At 45.2% G+C, this 23,934-nt stretch overlaps 1 protein-coding gene across 7 annotated transcripts in view; it reads right to left on the minus strand.

The window, feature by feature from the left end:
• PDZD2 (PDZ domain containing 2) overlaps window positions 1-23,934 on the minus strand; it is a 483,697-nt gene that overhangs the window by 81,467 nt on the left and 378,296 nt on the right. For all 7 annotated transcript variants that reach the window (XM_055245678.2, XM_055245675.2, XM_063619887.1 and 4 more), the window contains one exon: window positions 20,124-20,276. In XM_055245678.2, the coding sequence (XP_055101653.1) occupies window positions 20,124-20,276 (153 nt within the window). The remainder of the gene's footprint in view (window positions 1-20,123; window positions 20,277-23,934) is intronic.

Raw genomic sequence — 23,934 nt, forward strand, 5'->3', positions numbered from 1 at the left:
CAGGGCATGTGTGCATAGATCAGAGGTTGTCAGATGCAGCTGGGAGTGGGGGGAGCTGCAGCTGATGCCCACTGCGACGCTCAGGCTGTGGCTCTGCAAATGAATTAATACTGCCCTTGTTCTAGCTAAGCCCATTTCCAGTTTCCTCCCATTCATCATCCCCAAACAATTTCAATGGGCTTAACACACATTGATGGTGATTATTTTTATGCGTTGAAATTTAAAGAGATCTCTTGGTTCCTTAGAAAGTTGAGGTAATCACCTTTAAGGGCACAGGAATGTAATCAGTCATTAGCTCGTAACTGACCCTCTCGCAGTGGGTTTGTATGTATCATGTTCCCAAGAGAGGATAGTGTCCTCTAGTAACGCTCAGCTTTTTGAAAATAACAGAGGGGCCAGGCATGGTGGCTCATGCCTGTAATTCCAGCGCTTTGGGAGGCCAAGGCGGGTGGAGCACTGAGGTCAGGAGTTCAAGACCAGCCTGGCCAACATGGTGAAACCCCGTCTCTACTAAAAATACAAAAAATCAGCCAGGCGTGGTGGCACACACCTGTAATCCCAGCTACTCAGGAGGCTGAGGCAGGAGAATTGCTTGAGCCCAGGAGGCAGAGACTGCAGTGAGCCAAGATCGTGCCACTGCACTCCAGCCTGGGCGACAGAGCAAGACTCTGTCTCAAAACAAAAACAAAAACCAAAAACAACAAAAAAAGAAAACAACAGGGGATGTGGATGTCAAGGAGGAGAATGCATGTGTTCATCTTTAGTACAGATTTTAAATTGAGGTAAGTTAATAACAGCCATTCTCTGGGAAGTGGAACTCTCGCACTCTTGCCATGGTCCAGTGATCTAGTGGGTGAGAAAACTATGGGGTCTGGAGCTATTCTTTGGATTTGGGGGCTGGCTACTCAAGGTAGACCCTTGGGTCATTTCTCAGCAGGGTTGGCTACCAGATTCATAGCATTGGACGTATTTCTGGAAGTAGAACTATGATATGCTTTAAACACCAGAATGACAAAATCAGGTGTGTGTGTGTGTGTGTGTGTGTGTGCATGTGCATGCATACACATGCATACAGGAAAATCTCAAGACATGTAAAAAGCAGAGGTGGAAGGCTGTTAAAAAAAGAAAGGCATGTAAAAGAGCCCTAAGAAGTAAACAGGGCTGGGCGTAGTTGCTCATGCCTGTCATCTCAGCACTTTGGGAGGCTGAGGCAGGCGGATTGCTTTGAGCCCAGGAGTTCAAGACCAGCCTGGGCAACATGACAAGACCCCGTCTCTACAAAAAAATACAAAACCTAGCTGGGTGTGGTGGCACATGCCTGTAGTCTCAGCTACTTGGAAGGCTGAGGTGGAAGAATAGCTTGAGCCCCGAAGATGGAGGTTGTAGTGAGCCAAGATCGTGCCACTGCATTCTAGGCTGGGTGACAGAGCCAGACACTGTTACAAAAAAAAAAAATTGTAGTAAACAGGACAATTAGCAGGAAAGGAAGCAAGAGGTGAATTGTCAGAAGGGGCCCTGATACAGCAGCGGAGTCAAATCCAATTCAGCAGCAACAGTAAACACCAGGCTCTTTTTTAGACAAACCTTTTAGAAAATGTGTCACACTCTTACATGGATTATTATAACAGAAAAAGATTGTTTTAACTGGGCATGCCATTTAGGCAGGTTTTAGATGAAAAGTAAGACATCGTGGGCTGGGCGTGGTGGCTCACGCCTGCAATCCCAGCACTCTGGGAGACTGAGGCAGGTGGATCACTTGAGGTCAGGGGTCGAGACCAGCCTGGGCAACATAGTGAAATCTTGTGTCTACTAAAAACACAAAAATTAGCTGGGCGTTGTGGAGGGCACCTGTAATCCCAGCTACTAGGGAGGCTGAGGCAAGAGAATCACTTGGAATGGGAGGTGGAGGTTGCAGTGAGCCAAGATCATGCCACTGCCCTCCAGCCTAGGTGACAAGAGTGAGACTCTGTTTCAAAAAAAAAAAAAAGCATCATGGTTACATTTGGGCTCACTAGTTGTTGTTTTTTGTTTTTTGTTTTTGCAACGGAGTTTCACTCTTGTTGTCCAGGCTGGAGTGCAATGGCGCGATCTTGGTTCACCACAACCTCCGCCTCTCGGGTTCAAGTGATTCTCCTGCCTCAGCCTCCCATGTAGCTGAGATTACAGGCATGCGCCACCACGCCCGGCTAATTTTGTATTTTTAGTAGAGACAAGGTTTCTCCATGTTGGTCAGGCTGGTCTTGAACTCCTGACCTCAGGTGATCCGCCCTCCTCAGCCTCCCAAAGTGCTGGGATTACAGATGTGAGCCACCGCACCCGGCCAGGGCTCACTGTTAAGTTCCAGACAGCACTCTCCGGCCTTCCGCTGCCTTCCCCAGATCAACATGAGCTCCTTGCTGCTTCTTTCCTTCCTTCTTTTTCCTTCCTTTCTTTCTAGGAATAGTGTTGAGTTCATGGGCTTTGCTGATACATATTTCTAAGGGCAGGCGCTTAAGATAATCTGTTGGGAAAGCTGAGATGCTGGTGAGCCCACAGGAAGGAGCAAAAAGAGAGGCTGTTCCAGGCTCACAAATGATCACCTACAGCAGGGCTCAGCAAACATGCCTGGGCGCCAAATCTGGCCCAGCACTTGTTTTTGTCAAGTTTTACTGGAACACAGTCATGCCCATTTATTTATTGTTTATGGCTGCTTTCAAAGTACAAAGGCAGAGGTGAGCAGTTGAAACAAAGACTGTTTGGCTAGCAAAGCCTGAAATGCTTATTATCTGGCCCTTCAGTTGTAACTCCTCATCTACAACAGTGCCCCCCTCCATGGGGGATATGTGCCAAACCCCACGTTTCTTTTTTTTTTTTTTTTTGAGATGAAGTCTTGCTCTGTCGCCTAGGCTGGAGTTCAATAGCACAATCTTGGCTCACTGCAACCTCCACTTCCAGGATTCATGCGATTCTCCTGCCTCAGCTTCCTGAGTAGCTGGGATAACAGGAGTGCACCACCACACCCAGCTAATTTTTGTATTTTTAGTAGAGACGAGGTTTCGCCATGTTGGCCATATTGGTCTCAAACTCCTGACCTCAGGTAATCTGCCTGCCTTGGCCTCCCGAAGTACTGGGATTACAGGGATGAGCCACCACGCCCAGCTCCGTTAATTGGAACATGTTTCTGTTCACGTCTTCCACCCACAAATCTAATGCCCTTTCCATCTTAGCTAAGTGCTTATGCACTGTGGCTGTAACTTTTGCGGCTTGAGGGGTGATGGCAAAACTAGCACAAAATTCTTTTTCCTTCTTCACAGTTTCAAGGATAGAAGATTCATTCTAACCATAGATCTTGCAACCTCAGCATATGACTTTTCCTTCCTTCCTCAAGAACCTTTCCACCCAAAGGAAGCCCTGTATGGCTTCTCTTTGGCATATCTGCATTGCCAGCATCACTGCTTGCACTACGGGGCAATCATGAAGTAGAATATAATTGCTTGATCACAAGAACCGTGGTATCACAACAGTTGATCTGATCATGGAGCTGGCTACGTAGTGACTAACAGGCAGGTAGTGTAGATGGTGTAGATAAACTGGAGGAAGGGGTGATTCACGTCCCAGGCGGGACAGAGCAGGATGGCATGAGATTTCACCACTCTGGTCAGAATGGCACACAATTTAAAACTTATGAATTGTTTGTTTCTGGAGTTATATTTTCTGATAGAGGTTTACTGTGGGTAAATGAAACTGCAGGAAGCAAAACTCTGGATAAGGGGGGCCACTGTCTAGGAATAGTTCATACTCTAGCCCTACCCATCTCCCCACTGCCATCTGTACCCAGAGTCATTATGAAGAGTTGAGAATTTTCAGAAAATATGATTTAGTAAGTGGAAGGGAAGGAAGTGACAGAGAGAGACATTTTAGGGAAGAAGCTAGCATGGTATTTCCTCTAAAAGCAACCTTGTCATCCAGGATTCTGTGTAATTTTACCTTTAAATTTCATTTTTAAATGATACAGATAAACTCTTTAACAAGGATTCTGTTTAAAATGTACATACTTTGCTAAGTGTCCCAAGATCACTTGCCACTGTTTAAATAGGTTTTAAGTCAGATTGCTTTCCTAACAAACACACTGCTTGGAAAAATGGAAAAGGTTGGTTTGTTTTTTGGTCTTTTGGGTTGTTGGAGGTGGGTCAATGAGAGAACGCGTCTTGGAGAAGGAGGAAGGAGAGGCTGTCTGGGAGGGGAGACGGTGGGGACCTCAGTGGAGAGTTCAGACCAGGATGAAGGCTCTGGGCTCCGGGGGCCTGTAAAAACGGCCGGCATCAAATGAGCAAGAGGAGATGACACAAGGTTCAAAGGCAAATGGAAACCCATTCAAAATATTGCATAGGGCCAGCCCTGCCTTCAGGAAAAAAAGGGAAGGAAACTTTTCATCCTCTCCCTCCATGCCAAGGGGCCCTTGCTCCCAGAAGCCAGCACCCCGACTGGCAGGTGACCTCCTCCTGCCTGTCACTCACATGGCTTCCCGCCCCTCCATCCTCATGACCATCACTCCTGCAGCACAGGCTCTGATTACCTCTCAATGGGGCTAGGTACAGCAAAGGCCTCCAAATCCATCTCTTCACCTCCATCCTGCCTTTCTTCAATTCCACTCCTCCTCTGCCCCGCTGCTTGAGTAATCTTAAAAACTCTGACCCTGTCACTCAACTGAAAAGCTATCAGTGAGTCACTTTCCTTGTAAAAGAAGTCAAAATTCCATAGTCTGAAACTAGAAGCATGGGCTGAACATTTTGCTTAATAGACTTTGTGGCTCTCTGGACAGACTTCAAAATTTCCTATTTGAGTACCACTGTACATGTTATTTTTCTGTTCCAGAATGTCATCAGTTTCTGCAGGTGTTCCTGTGGAAGTCCTATGGAATAGTCAAATGCCACCCATCCATTGAACCCCTGCTGATCCCCGGAAGGAATCAGATCTCTTCTCTAGGTCAGTATTGCACATGGCTCCTTGAGGATTCATTATGCTGAAAAGGGGAATATGAAAAGTACAGAAATCGCCAGGTGCGGGGGCTCATACCTATAATCCCAGCACTTTGGGAGGCCGAGGCAGGCGGACTGCCTGAGCTTAGGAGTTCGAGATCAGCCTGGGCAACACAGTGAAACCCCATCTCTACTAAGATACAAAAAAAAAAAAAAAAAAAAAATAGCTGGGCGTGACGGTGTGCGCCTGTAGTTCCAGCTACTTGGAAGGCTGAGGCAGGAGAATTGCTTGAACCCGGGAGGTAGAGGTTGCAGTGAGCCGAGATCATGCCACTACACTCCAGCCTGGGCAACAGTGAGACTGGGTCCCCCCACGCCAAAAAAAAAAAAAAAGAAAGAAAAAAGAAAAAGACAAGTACAGAAATAATCATAATTCATTATGGAATATAAAAAATGCCACAAGAGAAGAAACAAGATTGGGTCTGCCATCTCTGTATCCCCAAAGCACCCAGCACAGTGCTGAGTGTGGACGGAGATGTCGGGCTGGCCGTCATCCAGCACTGATTCGTACAATGCCTTGGTTGTAGGCACCTGCAGGGTCATGTTATGAACTACTGCGGTTGTATCTGGTATCAGCGGGAAGAATGCTAGGAAGAATTCCAGATGTCTGCCCCAGGAGCTAAAGAGGAAGGGTAAGTGGGTGACACAAAGGCCACCTTTTCGCTACTCATAGCTTAAAAGATAATTCCACAGATATTTACTAAGTAGATATATTTGTTTCAAGGGGAAACAAATTTGAATATCCAAACAAAAGCTTTACCAACAAATTTTGGAAAACACATGCCCATTAACAAACCAGGAGCTGACTTTCTGATTGTAAGTGCTAAAATGTGAGAAACAGGTAAAACTGGCAATCAGAGAAAGCAGAGACGACTGAAGGCTTGGAGGAGTTAGAAAGTCTCTGTCAGGAGGCCAGATGTGGTGGCTCATGCCTATAATCCCAGCAGTTTAGGGGGCTGAGGCAGGTGGATCACTTGAGGTCAGGAGTTCAAGACCAGCCTGGCCAACATGGTGAAACCCCATCTCTACTAAAAAAATACAAAAATTACCCAGGCATGGTGGCAGGTGCCTGTAATCCCGGCTACTCAGGAGGCTGAGGCACGAGAATTGCTTGAAATTAGGAGGCTGAGACATGAGAATCGCTTAAACCCGGGAGGCAGAGGTTGCTGTGAGCCAAGATCATGCCACAGTACTCCAGCCGGGTTGACAGAGTGAGACTCTGTCTCAAAAACAACAACAATTAAAAAAAAAAAACAAGGCAAGCAAACAGTAATAGTAGGGGGTGGGGTGAGGAGTTTGTCCTAAATCGCTCCATTTCTTTGTGAAATTTCTGCCCTGGATTCCACAGGGGAACTTCTGACCTCTTGTATTTTGCTTTATTTCTCAGGCTGTGTGCTACCATGTTGCATAAGATGTGGCTAAAAAGAGGAAAATGTAAACAAACAAACAAACAAAATTCCAAATCTTCCAATGCACATGAAGTCTTTAAGTAAGGTGGAGTTTCTTCCCCCCACCGGCACCCAATGCCCATTTATCTAACTCATTTATGCACCATCAAAGATCATTTTGTTGGCCAGGTGCAGTGGCTCACTCCTGTAATCCCAGCACTTTGGGAGGCCGAGGTGGGCAGATCACTTGAGGTTAGGAGTTCAAGACCAGCCTGGCCAACATGGTGAAACACTGTCTCTACTAAAAATACAAAAAATTAGCCAGGCATGGTGACGTGCACCTATAGTCCCAGCTACTTGGGAGGCTGAGGCAGGAGAATCGCTTGAACCTGGGAGGCGGAGGTTGCAGTGAGCCAAGATCACGCCGCTACACTCCAGCCTGGGTGACAGTGAGACTCTGTCTCAAAAAAAAAAAAAAAAAAAAAAAAGATCATTTTGTCATTTGCCTATAATCCAGCAGAATAACTGAAACCGAAACTAAGTGAGAACTCCTGTTCCTCTTAAGAGTAAGATTCTGACAGTGCAGCAGCATTATCTACATTGGTCTCAGAAGACACATCTCAAGGATTTTTGTTACTTTAAAGGCTTAGCGAAGCTCATAAACAGAGTTATCCTGAGATATAAGGTGCAAAAATGAGCCACATTACCCTGTTCCCACCTTGTGTGGTTACTGCCATAATTTTGTCTATGGCAGAAGAAATTTTTATTTCAGTTTCATTTCTGAACAGCCATCTTCGAGTCTTAATATATTCTATTTTGGCTGGGTACGGTGGCTCACGCCTGTAATCCCAGCACTTTGGGAGGTCAAGGCAGGCAGATCATGAGGTCAGGAGTTTGAGACCAGCTTGGTCAACATGGTGAAATCTTGTCTCCACTAAAAATACAAAAATTAGCCAGGCATGGAGGCAGAGGTTGCACTGAGCTGAGATTGTGCCACTGTACTCCAGTCTGGGCGACAGAGGATGACTCTGTCTCAAAAAAAAAATTAAATTAAAAAAATATATATACATATATATATATTCTACTTTATATTTCAACTTGTGGACCACAGACATAAACCTTTAAGGACATATAAACTGAAATTGACTAAATAGGAGTGGTACAAATAAGAGGAAAATTTGGAACGGGGGTGAGAAGGCATCTTGGAACACTAATGAAATGCGCAAAGACAGGAAGCAACTTACCTCCCATGAGAAAGTCATTACATGACTTCTACATATTATGTTCATAAAAGAAATTAACTTGAGGGCCAAGAAACTTTATTATATGCTCCAATGATTCATATTTTATTTTCATTGAAATCTGAAAGAATTTTTCAAATCCAAAGAACGATAATAAAGTTGATTGCATAGTAAGGAAATTTTTTTAACTGTATTTCCTAATGCTCCATGCTATGATGTCAGTCTTTCTAGGCTGAGAAGCCATCAAGCACTCCTAACGTAGACATAAAACAAAACAATCTAAAATATGGTAAGACCTACATACGTTCTAATATTTTCCTCCCACACCCCAAGGGATCATCTGGCTTCTCCTCTGGGTGTGCCTATTCTATTATGGAGACCACTGCTCTTTGAGGATCCATGTGAAATACAATATTTGCTTTTCTGGCTGGGAAACGTGGCTCATGCCTATAATCCCAGTACTTTGGGAGGCTGAGACGGGAGGATTGCTTGAGCCCAGGAGTTTGAGACCAGCCTAGAAAACATAGGGAGACCCCGTTTCTACAAAATATACAAAGAAATTAGCTGGGCATGGTGGCATGCAACTGTAATCCTAGCTACTCAGGAGGCTGAGGTGGGAGGATCTCTTGAGCCCACGAGGTTAAGGCTGCAGTGAGCCATAATTGTGCCACTGCACTCCAGACTAGGCAACAGAGTGAGACCCTGTCTCAAAAAAACAAAGCATTTCTATGCAAATGACATGAGCTGTTTACCTAGAGAACTGCAAACTCCTTAGATAAAAATGCAGCAAGGAGCCGGGCGCGGTGGCTCACGCTTGTAATCCCAGCACTTTGGGAGGCCGAGGCGGGCAGATCACGAGGTCAGGAGATCGAGACCACGGTGAAACCCCGTCTACTCGGAGAGGCTGAGGCAGGAGAATGGCGTGAACCCGGGAGGCGGAGCTTGCAGTGAGCCGAGATTGCGCCACTGCACTCCAGCCTGGGCGACAGAGCAAGACTCCGTCTCAAAAAAAAAAAAAAAAAAAAAAAAGATGCAGCAAGGCCAGGTAGCCAGTTGGAACAGGCCCCTGAGAGTGTGCCACGGGAGTAAGTCTAATTCAAACTTCAGCAGTTTTCCAGGCAATTCATCTTGGCCAAGTAATTACTCTTATCTCCTTTCTTCCTCCACCCACTTAAATAATCACGTCATCTTCTTAAATATAAAACCAAACCAAACAAAAACCACCCCCAAATGTAAATCTTATTTTCTTAGCCTAGCAATCATTGCAGTCTTGTCTTTCCTATCTTGCTCTGGCAATCCGACATAAGGCATTGAGTTTCAAGCAACCTTTTATACATCCTGTGCCAGCTGAAGTGTTGCTTAAGGAACGTCTAAGTGAACTGAGACCTACTTGGGAAGTCCCGGGCTGAGGTGGGGAGAGAGAAGTTCAGTTTGGGGCAGTGGGGAGAAAATGCACAATTCAGGGAGCTGTGGATCGGCATGTGTGACCACCTGCTGCGGGTTGGTGCCGAGAATGAGGCAGTTTCTGCATCGGCAGCTCTGGTCTATATAACAGGAACTGGTGTCTGGGAAGGCAATGAGAACAATGATGTGCAAGCCAGTCTGTGACCACGACGATCCGGGGCAGGCTGGGGGATCTGTGCTTCTAAGTTTCCCACGAGCACCACAAACACCTTGGCCTCACTCCCTCTGTCCTCGAACAGCAGAAAACAGGGAGACAGTTGGGGGCCTAAAACCTCCCCTTGTCTCAACGCTGTGCACACAGAGGTCCCTGGGCATCGCCCAGCCCCTAGCTGGGAGACTCTTAGAAGCCTTGCCACTTTCACTTTTTATAATCTCGCTGAGCATCAGAATCACCAGAAACAGACTCCTGGGCCCTACTCCACTCAGACCTGCCAAGGAGGCCTCTCCAGAGTGCACATGAGCCAGATGCAGGAGTGTGGAAGCTCCCTGTGCCCATTCATGCTTTTGCATAAACAGTGATCCTTCTGCATTTCGGTAAAGTCTGTGAACTCTTAGCACTGCATTCATCTCTTTGTCCTGGCTCTTTTTTTCCCCTCACAGCTGCCTTGAGCTATAACGTGACTTTTCCAGGGGAACAAGTTTGCTATCAGCGGAGCCCCGCGGTCTGCCCTCTCACTGTAGATCTCCAGCTTATAAAATGCGAGGTTGGGACCAGTTACTCCCCAAGGTTCCCTGCAGTTCTGACACTTTATGGTTGTTTACCACAACCCACATCTCTGACACTCACAGTTCTGGGCTCTTTGCCCTGGTGCCTTTTTGGTCTTTTCACTTATATCCCACTTATTTCTTCACCAACTCCCCCTGGGATGTTTAATCCTTTGTTTTTGCTGCTGATTCATTAAAAACCAAGTCCTAAATTCCCTCTAGCTGCTTGCAGGTTTCTAACCTTAACCAAACAAAAAGAAAGAAATCTACTTATCTGTTAATGAGATGCTACCACAAATATCCTATTTTAAGGGAAGGGACACTGTGTTCTCCCAATGTTACACTTCAAAAAATGATGTCTAAATCACTGATATTCTTATCCCAGACAGAAATTCCCAGAAGGGAGTAGCAGAGAGACTTTCTTTCATTTGGGGACAGAAACAAATGTCCACTATGTGCTAAGGCCATTTTAAACTATTATTTTCTTTTTAATTTTTTTTTTTTTGAGACAGGGTCTGGTTCCGTCACCCAGGCTGGAGTGCAGTGGCACCCATCTCGGCTCACTGCCACATCCACCTCCGGGGTTCAAGCGATTCTTGTGCCTCAGTCTCCCTCGTAGATGGGATTATAGGCGTGAGCCACCACACCTGGCTAATTTTTTTGTATTTTTAGTAGAGATGGGGTTTTGCCATATTGGCCAGGCTGATCTCGAACTCCTGACCTCAAGTGATCCGCCTGCCTAGGCCTTCCAAAGTGCTGGGGTTACAGGTGTGAGCCACTGTGCCCGGCCCAGCCCATTTTAAATTCATGGTATGCTGGGGTAGACAGTGGAAGACGACCAAACCTTACGACGAGAGGTATGCAGGGGGCATTACGGGATGGTGAGAGGGCACACCAACCATCCCCCCCCAGCTGCACATCTGTCCAACCATCCATCTCTCTCCATACACACACAGTGACAGTGAGGACCTGGGAGACGCAAGTGAGCAAACCTGACAGGGGCCCTGCCCCCGCAGAGCCTCTACTCATGGAGGATGACATTAAATGAGCTGTCACTTGAATAACGATGTCGCTACAGTCTGAGTTAAGGGCCAGGGAAGACGACATAGGGCACACTGCGTGCTGGGGGCCCAGGGAGGTAGGATGTGTCGCTCTGGGAAGACTTCCTGGAAGAGGTGAATCCTGAAGTTACATAAATTAGCAAGTGGAAGCAAGAGAAGGGCAGACTGTTCCTGACCCAGGGGCAGAGTGGGGAATCCATAAGCGGAGGCTGCTGTGATTGCCCTGGGCTCAGAGAGACTGTGAGGCTCAGCCCACACTGCCCATAGAAGCAGCCTAAGTGGTAACCCTCTATCCTCAAGGCCTCAGGGGAAGAACATGCGCTCCCCTTAGAAGTAGAGAGCTCCACGCTGGTGTCTCTCAGCATTAACAGTTCTCTGAAGATCTGCCTTCCAGTCAGACTCTGTGTCTTTCTGTTTTAATGCTAATCACAGGTTTACACCCTTGGTGTTCATTGTTCTTTGTATTAGACTCTAAGTTCAATTTGCCAGAAAAAACCAGGTCAACCCCACAACAAGAGAGAGTTTCCCATCTAGGACACCATGAATCAACCAAAAATCATACATTCAGATTCTGCAACAGAAGTCCTTACTGCCCAGACACATTTGGAAGCATTTAGAGTGGATATTTGATCAATTATTCAGTCCAAATAAAACACAAGAGGTCCTTTCCTTTCTTTCCACAGGCCTCATATCTACACTTGAGGGTACTGGCTTTCAGGTTCCCATACCCCTGGCAGTTCCTCCAACAAAGAATCAAACACCCATACTGGACTCACAGAATCGGAAGGTCCTGCTTTGCTCTTCTTTGCTTGTAAGAAACAGGTCCTTTATTCCTTTTAAAACCTCAATTGCCCAAAAGTTCTCTAAGATTTTTCCAAACTTGTGATTCCAAAAATGTTAGAACTGATTCGCTTGATGGCAAAGGAAGCCGGATACGGGTCTCCTGATTGATGTGCTAAACAAACTCTTCCGAGCTGAGCTTTACAATTGCAGATTTGGCAAAGACAACCATTGCTTCCATTTTTTTCTTTGTTAAAAATATAAAAAGGGATTTGTCGTAGATAGCTCTTATTATTTTGAGATACGTCCCATCAATACCTAATTTATTGAGAGTTTTTAGCATGAAGGGTTGTTGAATTTTGTCAAAGGCCTTTTCTGCATCTATTGAGATAATCATGTGGTTTTTGTCTTTGGTTCTGTGTATATGCTGGATTACATTTATTGATTTGCGTATGTTGAACCAGCCTTGCATCCCAGGGATGAAGCCCAGTTGATCATGGTGGATAAGCTTTTTGATGTGCTGCTGGATTCGGTTTGCCAGTATTTTATTGAGGATTTTTGCATCAATGTTCATCAAGGATATTGGTCTGAAATTCTCTTTTTTGGTTATGTCTCTGCCAGGTTTTGGTATCAGGACGATGCTGGCTTCGTAAAATGTGTTAGGGAGGATTCCCTCTTTTTCTATCGATTGGAATAGTTTCAGAAGGAATGGTACCAGTTCCTCCTTGTACCTCTGGTAGAATTCAGCTGTGAATCCATCAGGTCCTGGACTCTTTTTGGTTGGTAAGCTATTGATTATTGCCACAATTTCAGAACCTGTTATTGGTCTATTCAGAGATTCAACTTCTTCCTGGTTTAGTCTCCCAATATCATACTGAATGGGCAAAAACTGGAAGCATTCCCTCTGAAAACTGGCACAAGACAGGGATGCCCTCTCTCACCGCTCCTATTCAACATAGTGCTGGAAGTTCTGGCCAGAGCAATCAGGCAGGAGAAGGAAATAAAGGGTATTCAATTAGGAAAAGAGGAAGTCAAATTGTCCCTGTTTGCAGATGACATGATTGTATATCTAGAAAACCCCATTGTCTCAGCCCAAAATCTCCTTAAGCTGATTAGCAACTTCAGCAAAGTCTCAGGATACAAAATTAATGTACAAAAATCACAAGCTTTCTTGTACACCAATAACAAACAAACAGAGAGCCAAATCATGAGTGAACTCCCATTCACAATTGCTTCAAAGAGAATAAAATACCTAGGAATCCAACTTACAAGGGATGTGAAGGACCTCTTCAAGGAGAACTACAAACCACTGCTCAATGAAATAAAAGAGGATACAAACAAATGGAAGAACATTCCATGCTCATGGGTTGGAAGAATCAATATCGTGAAAATGGCCATACTGCCCAAGGTAATTTATAGATTCAATGCCATCCCCATCAAGCTACCAATGACTTTCTTCACAGAATTGGAAAAAACTACTTTAAAGTTCATATGGAACCAAAAAAGAGCCCGCATCGCCAAGTCAATCCTAAGCCAAAAGAACAAAGCTGGAGGCATCACGCTACCTGACTTTAAACTATACTACAAGGCTACAGTAACCAAAACAGCATGGTACTGGTACCACAACAGAGACATAGATCAGTGGAACAGAACAGAGCCCTCAGAAATGATGCCGCATATCTACAACTATCGGATCTTTGACAAACCTGACAAAAACAAGAAATGGGGAAAGGATTCCCTATTTAATAAATGGTGCTGGGAAAACTGGCTAGCCATATGTAGAAAGCTGAAACTGGATCCCTTCCTTACACCTTATAGAAAAATTAATTCAAGATGGATTAAAGACTTATATGTTAGACCTAAAACCATTAAAATCCTACAAGAAAACCTAGGCAATACCATTCAGGACATAGGCGTGGGCAAGGACTTCATGTCTAAAACACCAAAGGCAATGGCAACAAAAGCCAAAATCGACAAATGGGATCTCATTAAACTAAAGAGCTTCTGCACAGCAAAAGAAACTATCATCAGAGTGAACAGGCAACCTACACAATGGGAGAAAATTTTTGCAACCTACTCATCTGACAAAGGGCTAATATCCAGAATCTACAATGAACTCAAACAAATTTACAAGAAAAAAACAAACAACCCCATCAAAAAGTGGGCAGAAGACATGAAGAGACACTTCTCAAAAGAAGACATTTATGCAGCCAAAAAACACATGAAGAAATGCTCCTCATCACTGGCCATCAGAGAAATGCAAATCAAAACCACAGTGAGATACCATCTCACACCAGTTAGAATGGCCATCATTAAAAAATCAGGAAACAACAGGTGCTGGAGAGGATGTGGAGAAATAGGAACACTTTTACACTGTTGGTGGGACTGTAAACTAGTTCAACCATTGTGGAAGTCAGTGTGGCGATTCCTCAGGGATCTAGAACTAGAAATACCATTTGACCCAGCCATCCCATTACTGGGTATATACCCAAAGGACTATAAATCATGCTGCTATAAAGACACATGCACACGTATGTTTATTGCGGCACTATTCACAATAGCAAAGAGTTGGAACCAACCCAAATGTCCAACAACGATAGACGGGATTAAGAAAATGTGGCACATATACACCATGGAATACTATGCAGCCATAAAAAATGATGAGTTCGTGTCCTTTGTAGGGACATGGATGAAACTGGAAAACATCATTCTCAGTAAACTATCGCAAGGACAAAAAACCAAACACCGCATGTTCTCACTCATAGGTGGGAATTGAACAATGAGAACTCATGGACACAGGAAGGGGAACATCATGCTCCGGGGACTGTTGTGGGGTGGGGTGAGGGGGGAGGGACAGCATTAGGAGATACACCTAATGCTAAATGATGAGTTAATGGGTGCAGGAAATCAACATGGCACATGGATACATATGTAACAAACCTGCACATTGTGCACATGTACCCTAAAACCCTAAAGTATAAAAAAAAATAAAATAAAATAAAATAAAAAGGGAGAGAGTCCCCAATCACTTAATAACTATCACCCATTTCACACTCTATTATTACTGAAACTCTTCCTCTTCTCTTCATTTTAAAGTTTCTCTCTCAAAGGCTGGAAAATAGATTTTTCATGAGAAAAATCTTTTTTTCTTTTCTTTTTCAAAGAAATTATTTACACTTAAGAACACATACTTTTTTTGAATAGCCAATAATCGCAACACATGTGCCACTCTTTTTATTGGAGATCTTAAACATTTAAGTGACATGCCAGATTCTCATTTAAAACATTGTCATTGAATTGCCAGGCGAGGTGGCTCACTTCTGTAATCCCAGATATTTGGGAGGCAGAGGTGGGAGGATCGCTTGAGGCCAGGAGTTTGAAACCAGGCTGGGCAACATAGCAACGCCCCATCCCTACAAAAAAAGTACTTAAAAAATTAGCAGGACATGGTGGCGTGCACCTGTACTCCCAGCTACTCAGGAGGCTGAGGTGGCAGGATTGCCTGAGCCCAGGAGTTTTGAGGTTACAGTGAGCTATGATCGCACCACTGCACTTCAGCCTGGGTACAGCCAGAGCAAGACCCTGTCTCTAGAAAAAAAAAATTGTCGGGCCAGGTGTAGTGGCTACCGACTGTAATCCCAGCACTTTGGGAGGCTGAGGCGGGCAGATCACCTGAGGTCAGGAGTTCAAGACCAGCCTGGCCAACATGGTGAAACCCTGTCTCTACAAAAAATACGAAAATTAGTCGGGTGTGGTGGCAGGTGCCTGTAGTCCCAGCTACTCAGGAGGCTGAGGCAGGAGAATGCTTGAACCTGGGAGGCAGAGGTTGCAGTGAGCCGAGATTGTGCCACTGCACTCCAGCCTGGGGGACAGAGTGAGACTCCGTCTCAAAAAAAAAAAAAAAAAAAAAAGAAAAAGAAAAAAAGAAATTGTCATTGCAGAGCAGAAAATGAAGAGAGATTCGGGGAAGAATGGCCAGTCAGGTAGAACAGGGCCATGGGTGGTATGGGGGAAGGGCTAGACTTTGATATTTCTGAGACCAAATTGGCAGTCTTTAATCTTGGATGTGGTGGTGGCGACAGTGGGGGTGAGTCATGGCAGACAGCGACCCCTGTCACTTAAGCCAGACCCCACTGAGATGACAATTATGCAAATGATTGTGGGGTTTCACCATCATGTTCCCATTCTCTTTTTCACTGGCTTCTACTCCTTAAACTTGATATTCACCACATGGTTTTATTCTAAGCATGGATGGAGCTTTCTGAGAGGAAAATCTCATTGCTCTTTACTGTAGCCATTAAAAATAAATCCTAAGGGGACACATGGCAGATCCTCAGCATTTGTATTACGGCAGATCCTCAGCATTTGTATTACATTTGCTCAGCTTAAGTGCTCAGAGCACACCACGACATACACGTGCAAAAATAGTCCATGTCTGGCTAGAATTTGGCGGCAGGTTTAATCATCATCATCTGTGAAATAAAAGGCTTTTTGTAACTCAGTTGATTAAAACAGTACCACATATCTTTAAGTGGTCCTTTCATCTTTAAAAATGCTGAAACAAAGAATCATGGATGTGAACATATAACTAAAAAAGAAATAACATTTTTTCAGTAGTTCAGCACCTTTATAGGCACAGCAGGGCCGACCCTGGTAGACTGTGAAGCCTGGGAAATGTCCTCTCCCGGCTGCTCACACTTTCTGCCCCCTGCAGGGCTCTGTCTCAGGTCTGGTTCCCCTGGGCTGAAACGAGAGCTCAAGAGATGGCTGAGAAATGATGGGTGTTGAGGCTTCGGTGATGGCCAGGCATGAAGCCCCGTTCCAGCTCCTCCGTGAGTGCCTTGTGATGGAGGTAGAGCAAAAGGGGAGGGAGGTGGACGTGGTGTCCTGTCTGGTGCACAAGGGAAGGAGAATTGTCAACATGGGATCAGTGCTGGTTTCTCCACTGAAGATAATGGGCTTAGGATCAGTGTATTAAGAGCTTCTGGTGACATGACAGAGAAACCCAGAAACAGAGCCAGGACAACAGGTACAATGGTGGCGAAATATTGCCGAGAGGCTTAGCTTCCCCTTAGAGGCAACACAAAGCTTCCCAAATCCAGTGTGTTATCACAAAACGCATTGAAATTCCCTTGAAAAACTACAGTAATAAACTCATAAAACAATGTGTGAGTAATTAGTAAACTTTTCTAAAGATAATGATTTTGGTGATGGTGGGAACTGGCCTATGCTACAAGTAAGTGTAAATTACTATAATCTCTCCAGAAAAAAACCTTTTACCAAGCAATTTTACTGCTATAAGCCATGTAAGGAAATGTCCAAAAAAAAAAAAAAAAAAAAAAAAAACAGAGAGATATAGGAGCAAAGATGTTCTATACGAAATTACATTTTAAAAAAAATTGAATATAAAATGTGAAGTACATTGATGAAACAAATTATGGCACTTTCATGTTAAGGAATATTAGCCATTATAAATCATGTTTCAGAAGACCCCTTAATGACATAGGGATACGTTCACGATTATGTCATTAAGACCATAACGTTTCATAAGTATGTTAATATAAGGTCGATTAAAAATACAAATGTGCTTAATGAAAAAAATTAGAAAGCCACAGCAAACTATTATAGATGGCTATCTTTGAATATAGGATTGCTGGTGATTTATCCTGTCTTTAGGATTTTTTTGGGTTTTTTTGGTCAAAAACATTTACATAGTAAAACATTACTTTTATACTCAGAAAAACTTATATAAATTATGCATAATTTAAATTATATGTAGTCATTAGAATTATAATAAATTTATTTACATTGTAAGTAATTTAAATAAAAATACATTACATAACATGTAATATATTTAATATATGTGATAGGTTATTTATTAGAGCTTCATATACTAGTATTTAGTATATGAAGTTCGAATTAAATAATTCCTTGCACTTTTTTTGCAAGAAAGTATGACTGAAGAAATTTTTTTTTGGGCCAGGTGCGGTGGCTCACGCCTGTAATCCTAGCACTTTGGGAGGCTGAGGCAGGTGGGCGCCCTCTCTCTGCCCCTTGGAGCCCCTTCCTCCTTCCCACTCTCCTGAACCTAGGCAGCATAGGTAAGCACTGGAAAATCAGCTTCGCTTACAATAAGGCCTTAGAAGATGAAAGACGCATCTCGTTTACCACAATAAGCTATATTTAAAGGGGGAAAAGTTGCTTTTCGTCTTCCTTTTTGTTCCTGGAAACGTAGGGCTACCAAGCATGGTTGTGCAGGTTGTGGACTGCACAAAGGTGTCACTTGTAAGGGTGTACCATTCACATAAACATCATAAACTTTTAGATTTATTATAACCGTTTTCTGAATGATGGCAGTATACGGGCTGAGCTCAGGAGTTCAAGACCAGCCTGGCAACATCGTGAAACCTCGTCTCTACTGATGAAAATACAAAAAATTAGCCAAGCGCGGCGGCGTGCATCTGCAGTCCCAGTTACTTGGGAGACTGAGGCAGGAGAATTGCTAGAACCTGGGAGGCAGAGGTTGCAGTGAGCCAAGATCACGCCACTGCACTACAGTCTGGGCGACAGAGCAAGACTCTGTCTCTAAAAAATAAAAAATAAATAAATAAATTTTTTTTAAATATGTGTGTTTGTAAGCTCTCTACAAAGAGCTATTATGCTCTGTCAATGGCTTGGAGGCTCAGCAGAGGGGGTGCCGATGTGCTGCAGGGCTGTCCTTGCCGCAGACCCGGGGCTTACTTAGCTTTCCACTGAAAGCTGGCTGAGATGTCTCCGGGCACAACTGCTGAGCAATGAGATCCCGCTCAGCAGGGATGAGCCCTCCAGACCGTGGGAACAGGAGGGGACGAGAGCAATGAGCAACGCCCTGGGCTGGAGAGCTGCTAGTGAAGGACATACGGTAAGAAAAGGTGAGAATGCTGGAGCTGTGCTGGAGCTGAGGTCTGCTGCTGCACCGCTACATCACTTCCCTTCTTGTACCATGGAAAACAAGGAGCAGAGGGTAACTGCCGTGCCAGCACAGAGCACAGGGAGCCCCTATACTGCCATCATTCAGAAAACGGTTATAATAAATCTAAAAGCTTATGATGTTTATGTGAATGGTACACCCTTACAAGTGACACCTTTGTGCAGTCCACAACCTGCACAACCATGCTTGGTAGCCCTACGTTTCCAGGAACAAAAAGGAAGACGAAAAGCAACTTTTCCCCCTTTAAATATAGCTTATTGTCGTAAATGAGATGCGTCTTTCATCTTCTAAGGCCTTATTGTAAGCGAAGCTGATTTTCCAGTGCTTACCTATGCTGCCTAGGTTCAGGAGAGTGGGAAGGAGGAAGGGGCTCCAAGGGGCAGAGAGAGGGCGCCCACCCCCCCCACAGCTGTTTAGATGGGGAACAAGGGCTAGCGAGAGTTCACACTAAAAATGACACATCTTTCAGATTTGGGACACAAAGAAGAGAACACAGAGCCTTATATTATTATTATTTTTTGAGACAGGGTCTTGCTCTGTAGCCCAGGTTGGAGAGCAGTGGCATGATCACAGCTCACTGAAGGCTTGATCCCTCAGGCTCAAGTGATCCTCCTGCCTCTGCCTCCTGAGTAGCTGGGACTACAGGCATGCCCCACCACACCTGGCTAATTTTTTGTCTTTTTTGTAAAGATGGGGTTTCGTCACGTTGGCCACGCTGGTCTCCGACTCCTGAGCTCAAGCAATCCACCCATCTTGGCCTCCCAAGGTGCTGGGATTACAGGCATGAGCCACGGCACCTAGCCTTTTTATGTTATTTTAACATTCCACTTTGAACCAGAAATCTCTCCATCCAAGTTTAAATTCTAATAGTAGTTGTCAAACACACTAGCAAGGCATAGCAGCAAAATCTTTGTATATATTATAAAGCATTCTAGAAATTAATATATGCACTGAACTCAATATCCAGTTGTTTTGTTTTGTTTTGTTTGAGAGGGAGTCTCACTCTGTAGCCCAGGCTTGAGTGCAGTGGCGAGATCTCAGTTCACTGCAACCTCTGCCTCCTGGGCTCAGACGATTCTCTTGCCTCAGCCTCCTGAGTAGCTGGAATTACAGGCACGTACCACCACGACTTGCTAATTTTTGTATTTTTAGTAGAGACTAGGTTTCATCATGTTGGCCATGCTGGTCTTGAACTCCTGACCTCAGGTGATCCACCTGCCTCAGCCTCCAAAAGTGCTGGCATTACAGGTGTGAGCCACTGTGCCCAGCCCCCTGGGTTGCTTATCTTGTTTACCATTTCATTTTTTTCCTTAAAGGAAAAAAATCACCCTCACAGATTTTTCTCAGAGATTCCGAGAAAAAGAAAGAATGCACTGGGGTCTTTTCCCATCATGGTCTCTATCATACTATCTCAAGCATTTATCCCCTAATCCTGGCACCCAGGACTTCAGAAAAATGTAATTCCAACAGAAAACCAGGAGCACAGAGCCACTTACTGCTCTCCGGACAGAAGAGCTGGTTCCTTCGTCCTCTTCCCCGTCTGCCTCCTGGTCTTCGTTATCAGTCCAGGAGGACACATCTTCTACCGAGCTGGTCAGATCCGGCAAGCTCTTAGACGTTAACCTGAGGAGGTCCTCCGCGGAGTTTTCCTATGGGGACACAATTAAAGGCCCATCCATGAATTACTCCCCAGAACCAAGCAGTTCTTGAAGGCAACCTGGCACAGTCAAGCTACGTGCTCCCAACCCAAAGACTACATGGAGTAAATGTTCTGTGTCTGCAAGGTTACCTCCAAGGTCAGGGGTGTGGACCCAGTTTAAACCCAAACCCATTTTTCCCCCCAGAGAATGTGTGATTCTTAGCTGTTTCTTTCTTTTCTTTTTTTTTTGAGACAATCTTGCTCTGTTGCCCAGGCTGGAGTGCAGTGGTGCAATCTTAGCTCACTGCAACCTCTGCCTCCTGGGTTCAACTGATTCTCCTGCATCAGCCTCCCAAGTAGCTGGGAATACAGGCATGAGCCACCACACCTGACACTGTATTTCTCATAGAGACAGGGTTTCACCATGTTGGCCAGGCTAGTCTCCAACTCCTGACCTCAAGTGATCTATCTGCCTCAGCCTCCCAAAGTGCTGGGATTACAGGCGTGAGCCACCACGCTGAGCCTTTAGCTCAGTGCTTCTATGGGCAATCCAAGCTCCCTGAATTTAAAATCCCTTTATAAAACAATCATTTTTTTTTTTTTAAATAGACAAGGTCTTATTCTGTCACCCAGGCTGAGTGCAGTGGTGCAATCATGGCTCACTGCAACCTCAAACCTCTGGGCTCAAGTGATCCTCCTGCCTCAGCCTCCTGAGTAGCTGCTACAGGCATGCACCACCATGCCTGGCTAATTAAAAAAATTTTTTTTGTAAAGACAAGGTCTATGTTGCCCAGGCTGTTCTCGAACTCCTGGTCTCAAGCCATTCTCCTGCCTTGGCTTCCCAAAGTGCAGGGATTACAGGAGTGAGTCACCACACCTGGCCCAAGATCCTTGGCTGGCCTCCCCGGGCTGCTTTCAGGATGCTATCTAAAGAGGTCAGCATCTTTTTTTATGGATTTTTTAATTTTTTTTTTTTTTTTTGAGACAGAGTCTCACTCTGTTGCCCAGGCTGGAATGCAGTGGCACAATCTCAGCTCACCACAACCTCCACCTCCCCGGTTCAAGCGATTCTCCTGCCTCAACTCCCAAGTAGCTGAGACTACAGGCACGCGCCACCATGCCTGGCTAATTTTTACATTTTCAGTAAAGACGGGGTTTTCACTATGTTGGCCAGGCTGGTCTCGAACTCCTGACTTTGTGATCTGCCCGCCTTGGCCTCCCAAAGTGCTGGGATTATAGGCATGAGCCACCGAGCCCGGCTAGATCAGCGTCTTATAGAGCTGCTTCTGCCCCATTCTCCAAACTCATCCCCCTCCTCCAGTCTCCCCACCAACCCACTCTGATGCCACACTGCCTTCCAAACCCTTTGGACTCTTTCTTGCCCACTGCTTTTTCCGCCAGCAGCTCCCTCTGCTGGGACCACCCTTCCTTTCAAGACTGAGGCCCATGCGGGCAAGGCTTGAACACCTCTCCTTCTGAAAGCCCACCTGGGTCATCTCAGGAGCCACTCCATTTGCCTCTCCTTTCTCCTCTAAAGTCTTTGACTACTGCTTTCATCCCCTTGCAGTGTGTCTACTTGTGTATCTCCCCTGCGTGTCTGAGAATTGCTCCCACCTAACACCATTTCCATTCACTGCTGTGTCCCCAGGCCTAGCCCAGAGCTCACATATCCATGATCTCCTCCTTCCTGCTCCTGTGCCCATTTCCCCAGCATATGCTCATTAGGAAGAGATTCAGCTGGCCGGGCGCAGTGGCTCATGCCTATAATCCTAGCACTTTGGGAGGCCGAGGCGGGTGGATCACCTGAGGTCAGGAGTTCAAGACCAGCCTGGCCAACATGGTGAAACCCCGTCCGTCTCTACTAAAAATACAAAAATTAGCCAGGTGTGGTGGGCGGGCAACTGTAATCCCAGCTACTTGGGGGACTGAGGCACAAGAATCCCTTGAACACGGAAGGCGGAGGTTGCAGTGAGCTGAGACTGCACCACTGCACTCCAGCCTGGGCAACAACAGCAAAACTCCATCTCAAAAAAAAGAAAAGAAACAAAAGAGATTAGATTGCTGAATCAAAATGTCAGATAAGGTCTTTTCAATGAAGGCAGTCCTTGAACAACTTTTAAAGGTCAACAAAAATAGATGGAATAAAACTCCATTTATTTATTTATTATTATTTTGTAGAGATGGGGTCTCGCTATGTTGACCAGGCTGGTCTTGAACTCCTGGCCTCAAGCGGTCCTTCCATCTCAGCCTCCCAAAGTGCCGGGATTACAGGCATGAGGGACTGCGCCCAGCCCAGACTTCATTTGGATAAGATTCTGAAGGGGCATTGCCAACACACAGCCTTCTGATCTTATGTACAGGTAAGGCTAGAGTAGGTTGTAAGACGCAGGTGAGATCATGAAGGCCTTGCTGCAAATGCGGACCACACAGGAGCCAGAGCCCTCTGGGGAGATGCCGCAGCACGTGAGGGCCAGGGGCCAGGGAGGGGACTGGGGCTCTAGAGCGAATCCATGGCTCTAGAAAGAGAGCAAGAAGAGCTACCTGTTCTCTCCACAGTCCTTTGCGTCGGCCATTTCCACAAGGAAGGAAACACACAGAACGTGTTAATCATATTTAATCACATTGCTTGAGGGTTGACAGAAAAGAGGACCAAAAAATAAACGAATGAAACCCATCTTAACAACGGATGTTACTAAATATTAGCAGGCTGGCACCTAGGGACAGTGATGTTTGTTACTAGTTTCACGTTGGTTCCACCTTCAAAGTACCTGAAGATCATTTATCTTGGATCAGTAATTGTGAATACTATATTGTTAGGCCTTATTTAAGGAAAGGGAAAAAAAAAAGTGAGTTCAGTCCTCTTCTGTAATGTCAATTCTACTTCTGCTGGATTAAACGAAAAGAGTTTTTTTTTTTTTTTTAAATCCCTACTGGCAAGTAAAGGCATAGCAGCTACAGGATAGACTACTCTGCGACCACTGAAAATGGTGCTGGGGCTGGGTGTGGTGGCTCATACCTGTAATCCCAGCACTTTGGGAGGCTGTGGCGGGTGGATCAGTTGAGGCCAAGAGTTCAAGACCAGCATGGCTAACATAGTGAAACCCCATCTCTACTAAAAATACAAACATTAGCCAGATGCGGTGGCACGTGCCTATAGTCCCAGCTACTCAGGAGGCTGAGGCAGAAGAATAGCTTGAACCTAGGAGGCGGAGGTCGCAGTGAGCCAAGATTGTACCACCGCACTCCAATCTGGGTGACAGAGCGAGACTCTGTCTCAGAAAAAAAAAAAAAAAAAAGGTGTTGAGCCCAGCAGTGGCTCATGCCTGTAATCCCAGTACCTTGGGAGGCCTAGGTAGGCAGATCACTTGAGGGCAGGAGTTCGAGACCAGCTTGAGCAACACAGAGAGAGACTGCCTCTACAAAAAATTGTTTAAATCTGTCTCAAACAAACAAACAGTAGCCATGTATGGTGGCACGTGTCTGTAGTCCCAGTTACTTGGGAGGCTAAGATGGGAGGATCACTTGAGCCTCAGGGTTTCAGGCTGCAGACAGCTATATGATTATACCACTCAATTCCAGCCTGGGCAAAAATGCAAGTCTCTATCTCAAAAAAAAAAAAAAATTGTACTTCCTAACGTGGAAAGATTCTTACAGTATGCTGCTCAGTG

This window comes from Symphalangus syndactylus, chromosome 16 (assembly GCF_028878055.3).
Source record: "Symphalangus syndactylus isolate Jambi chromosome 16, NHGRI_mSymSyn1-v2.1_pri, whole genome shotgun sequence".
Lineage (NCBI taxonomy): Eukaryota > Metazoa > Chordata > Mammalia > Primates > Hylobatidae > Symphalangus > Symphalangus syndactylus.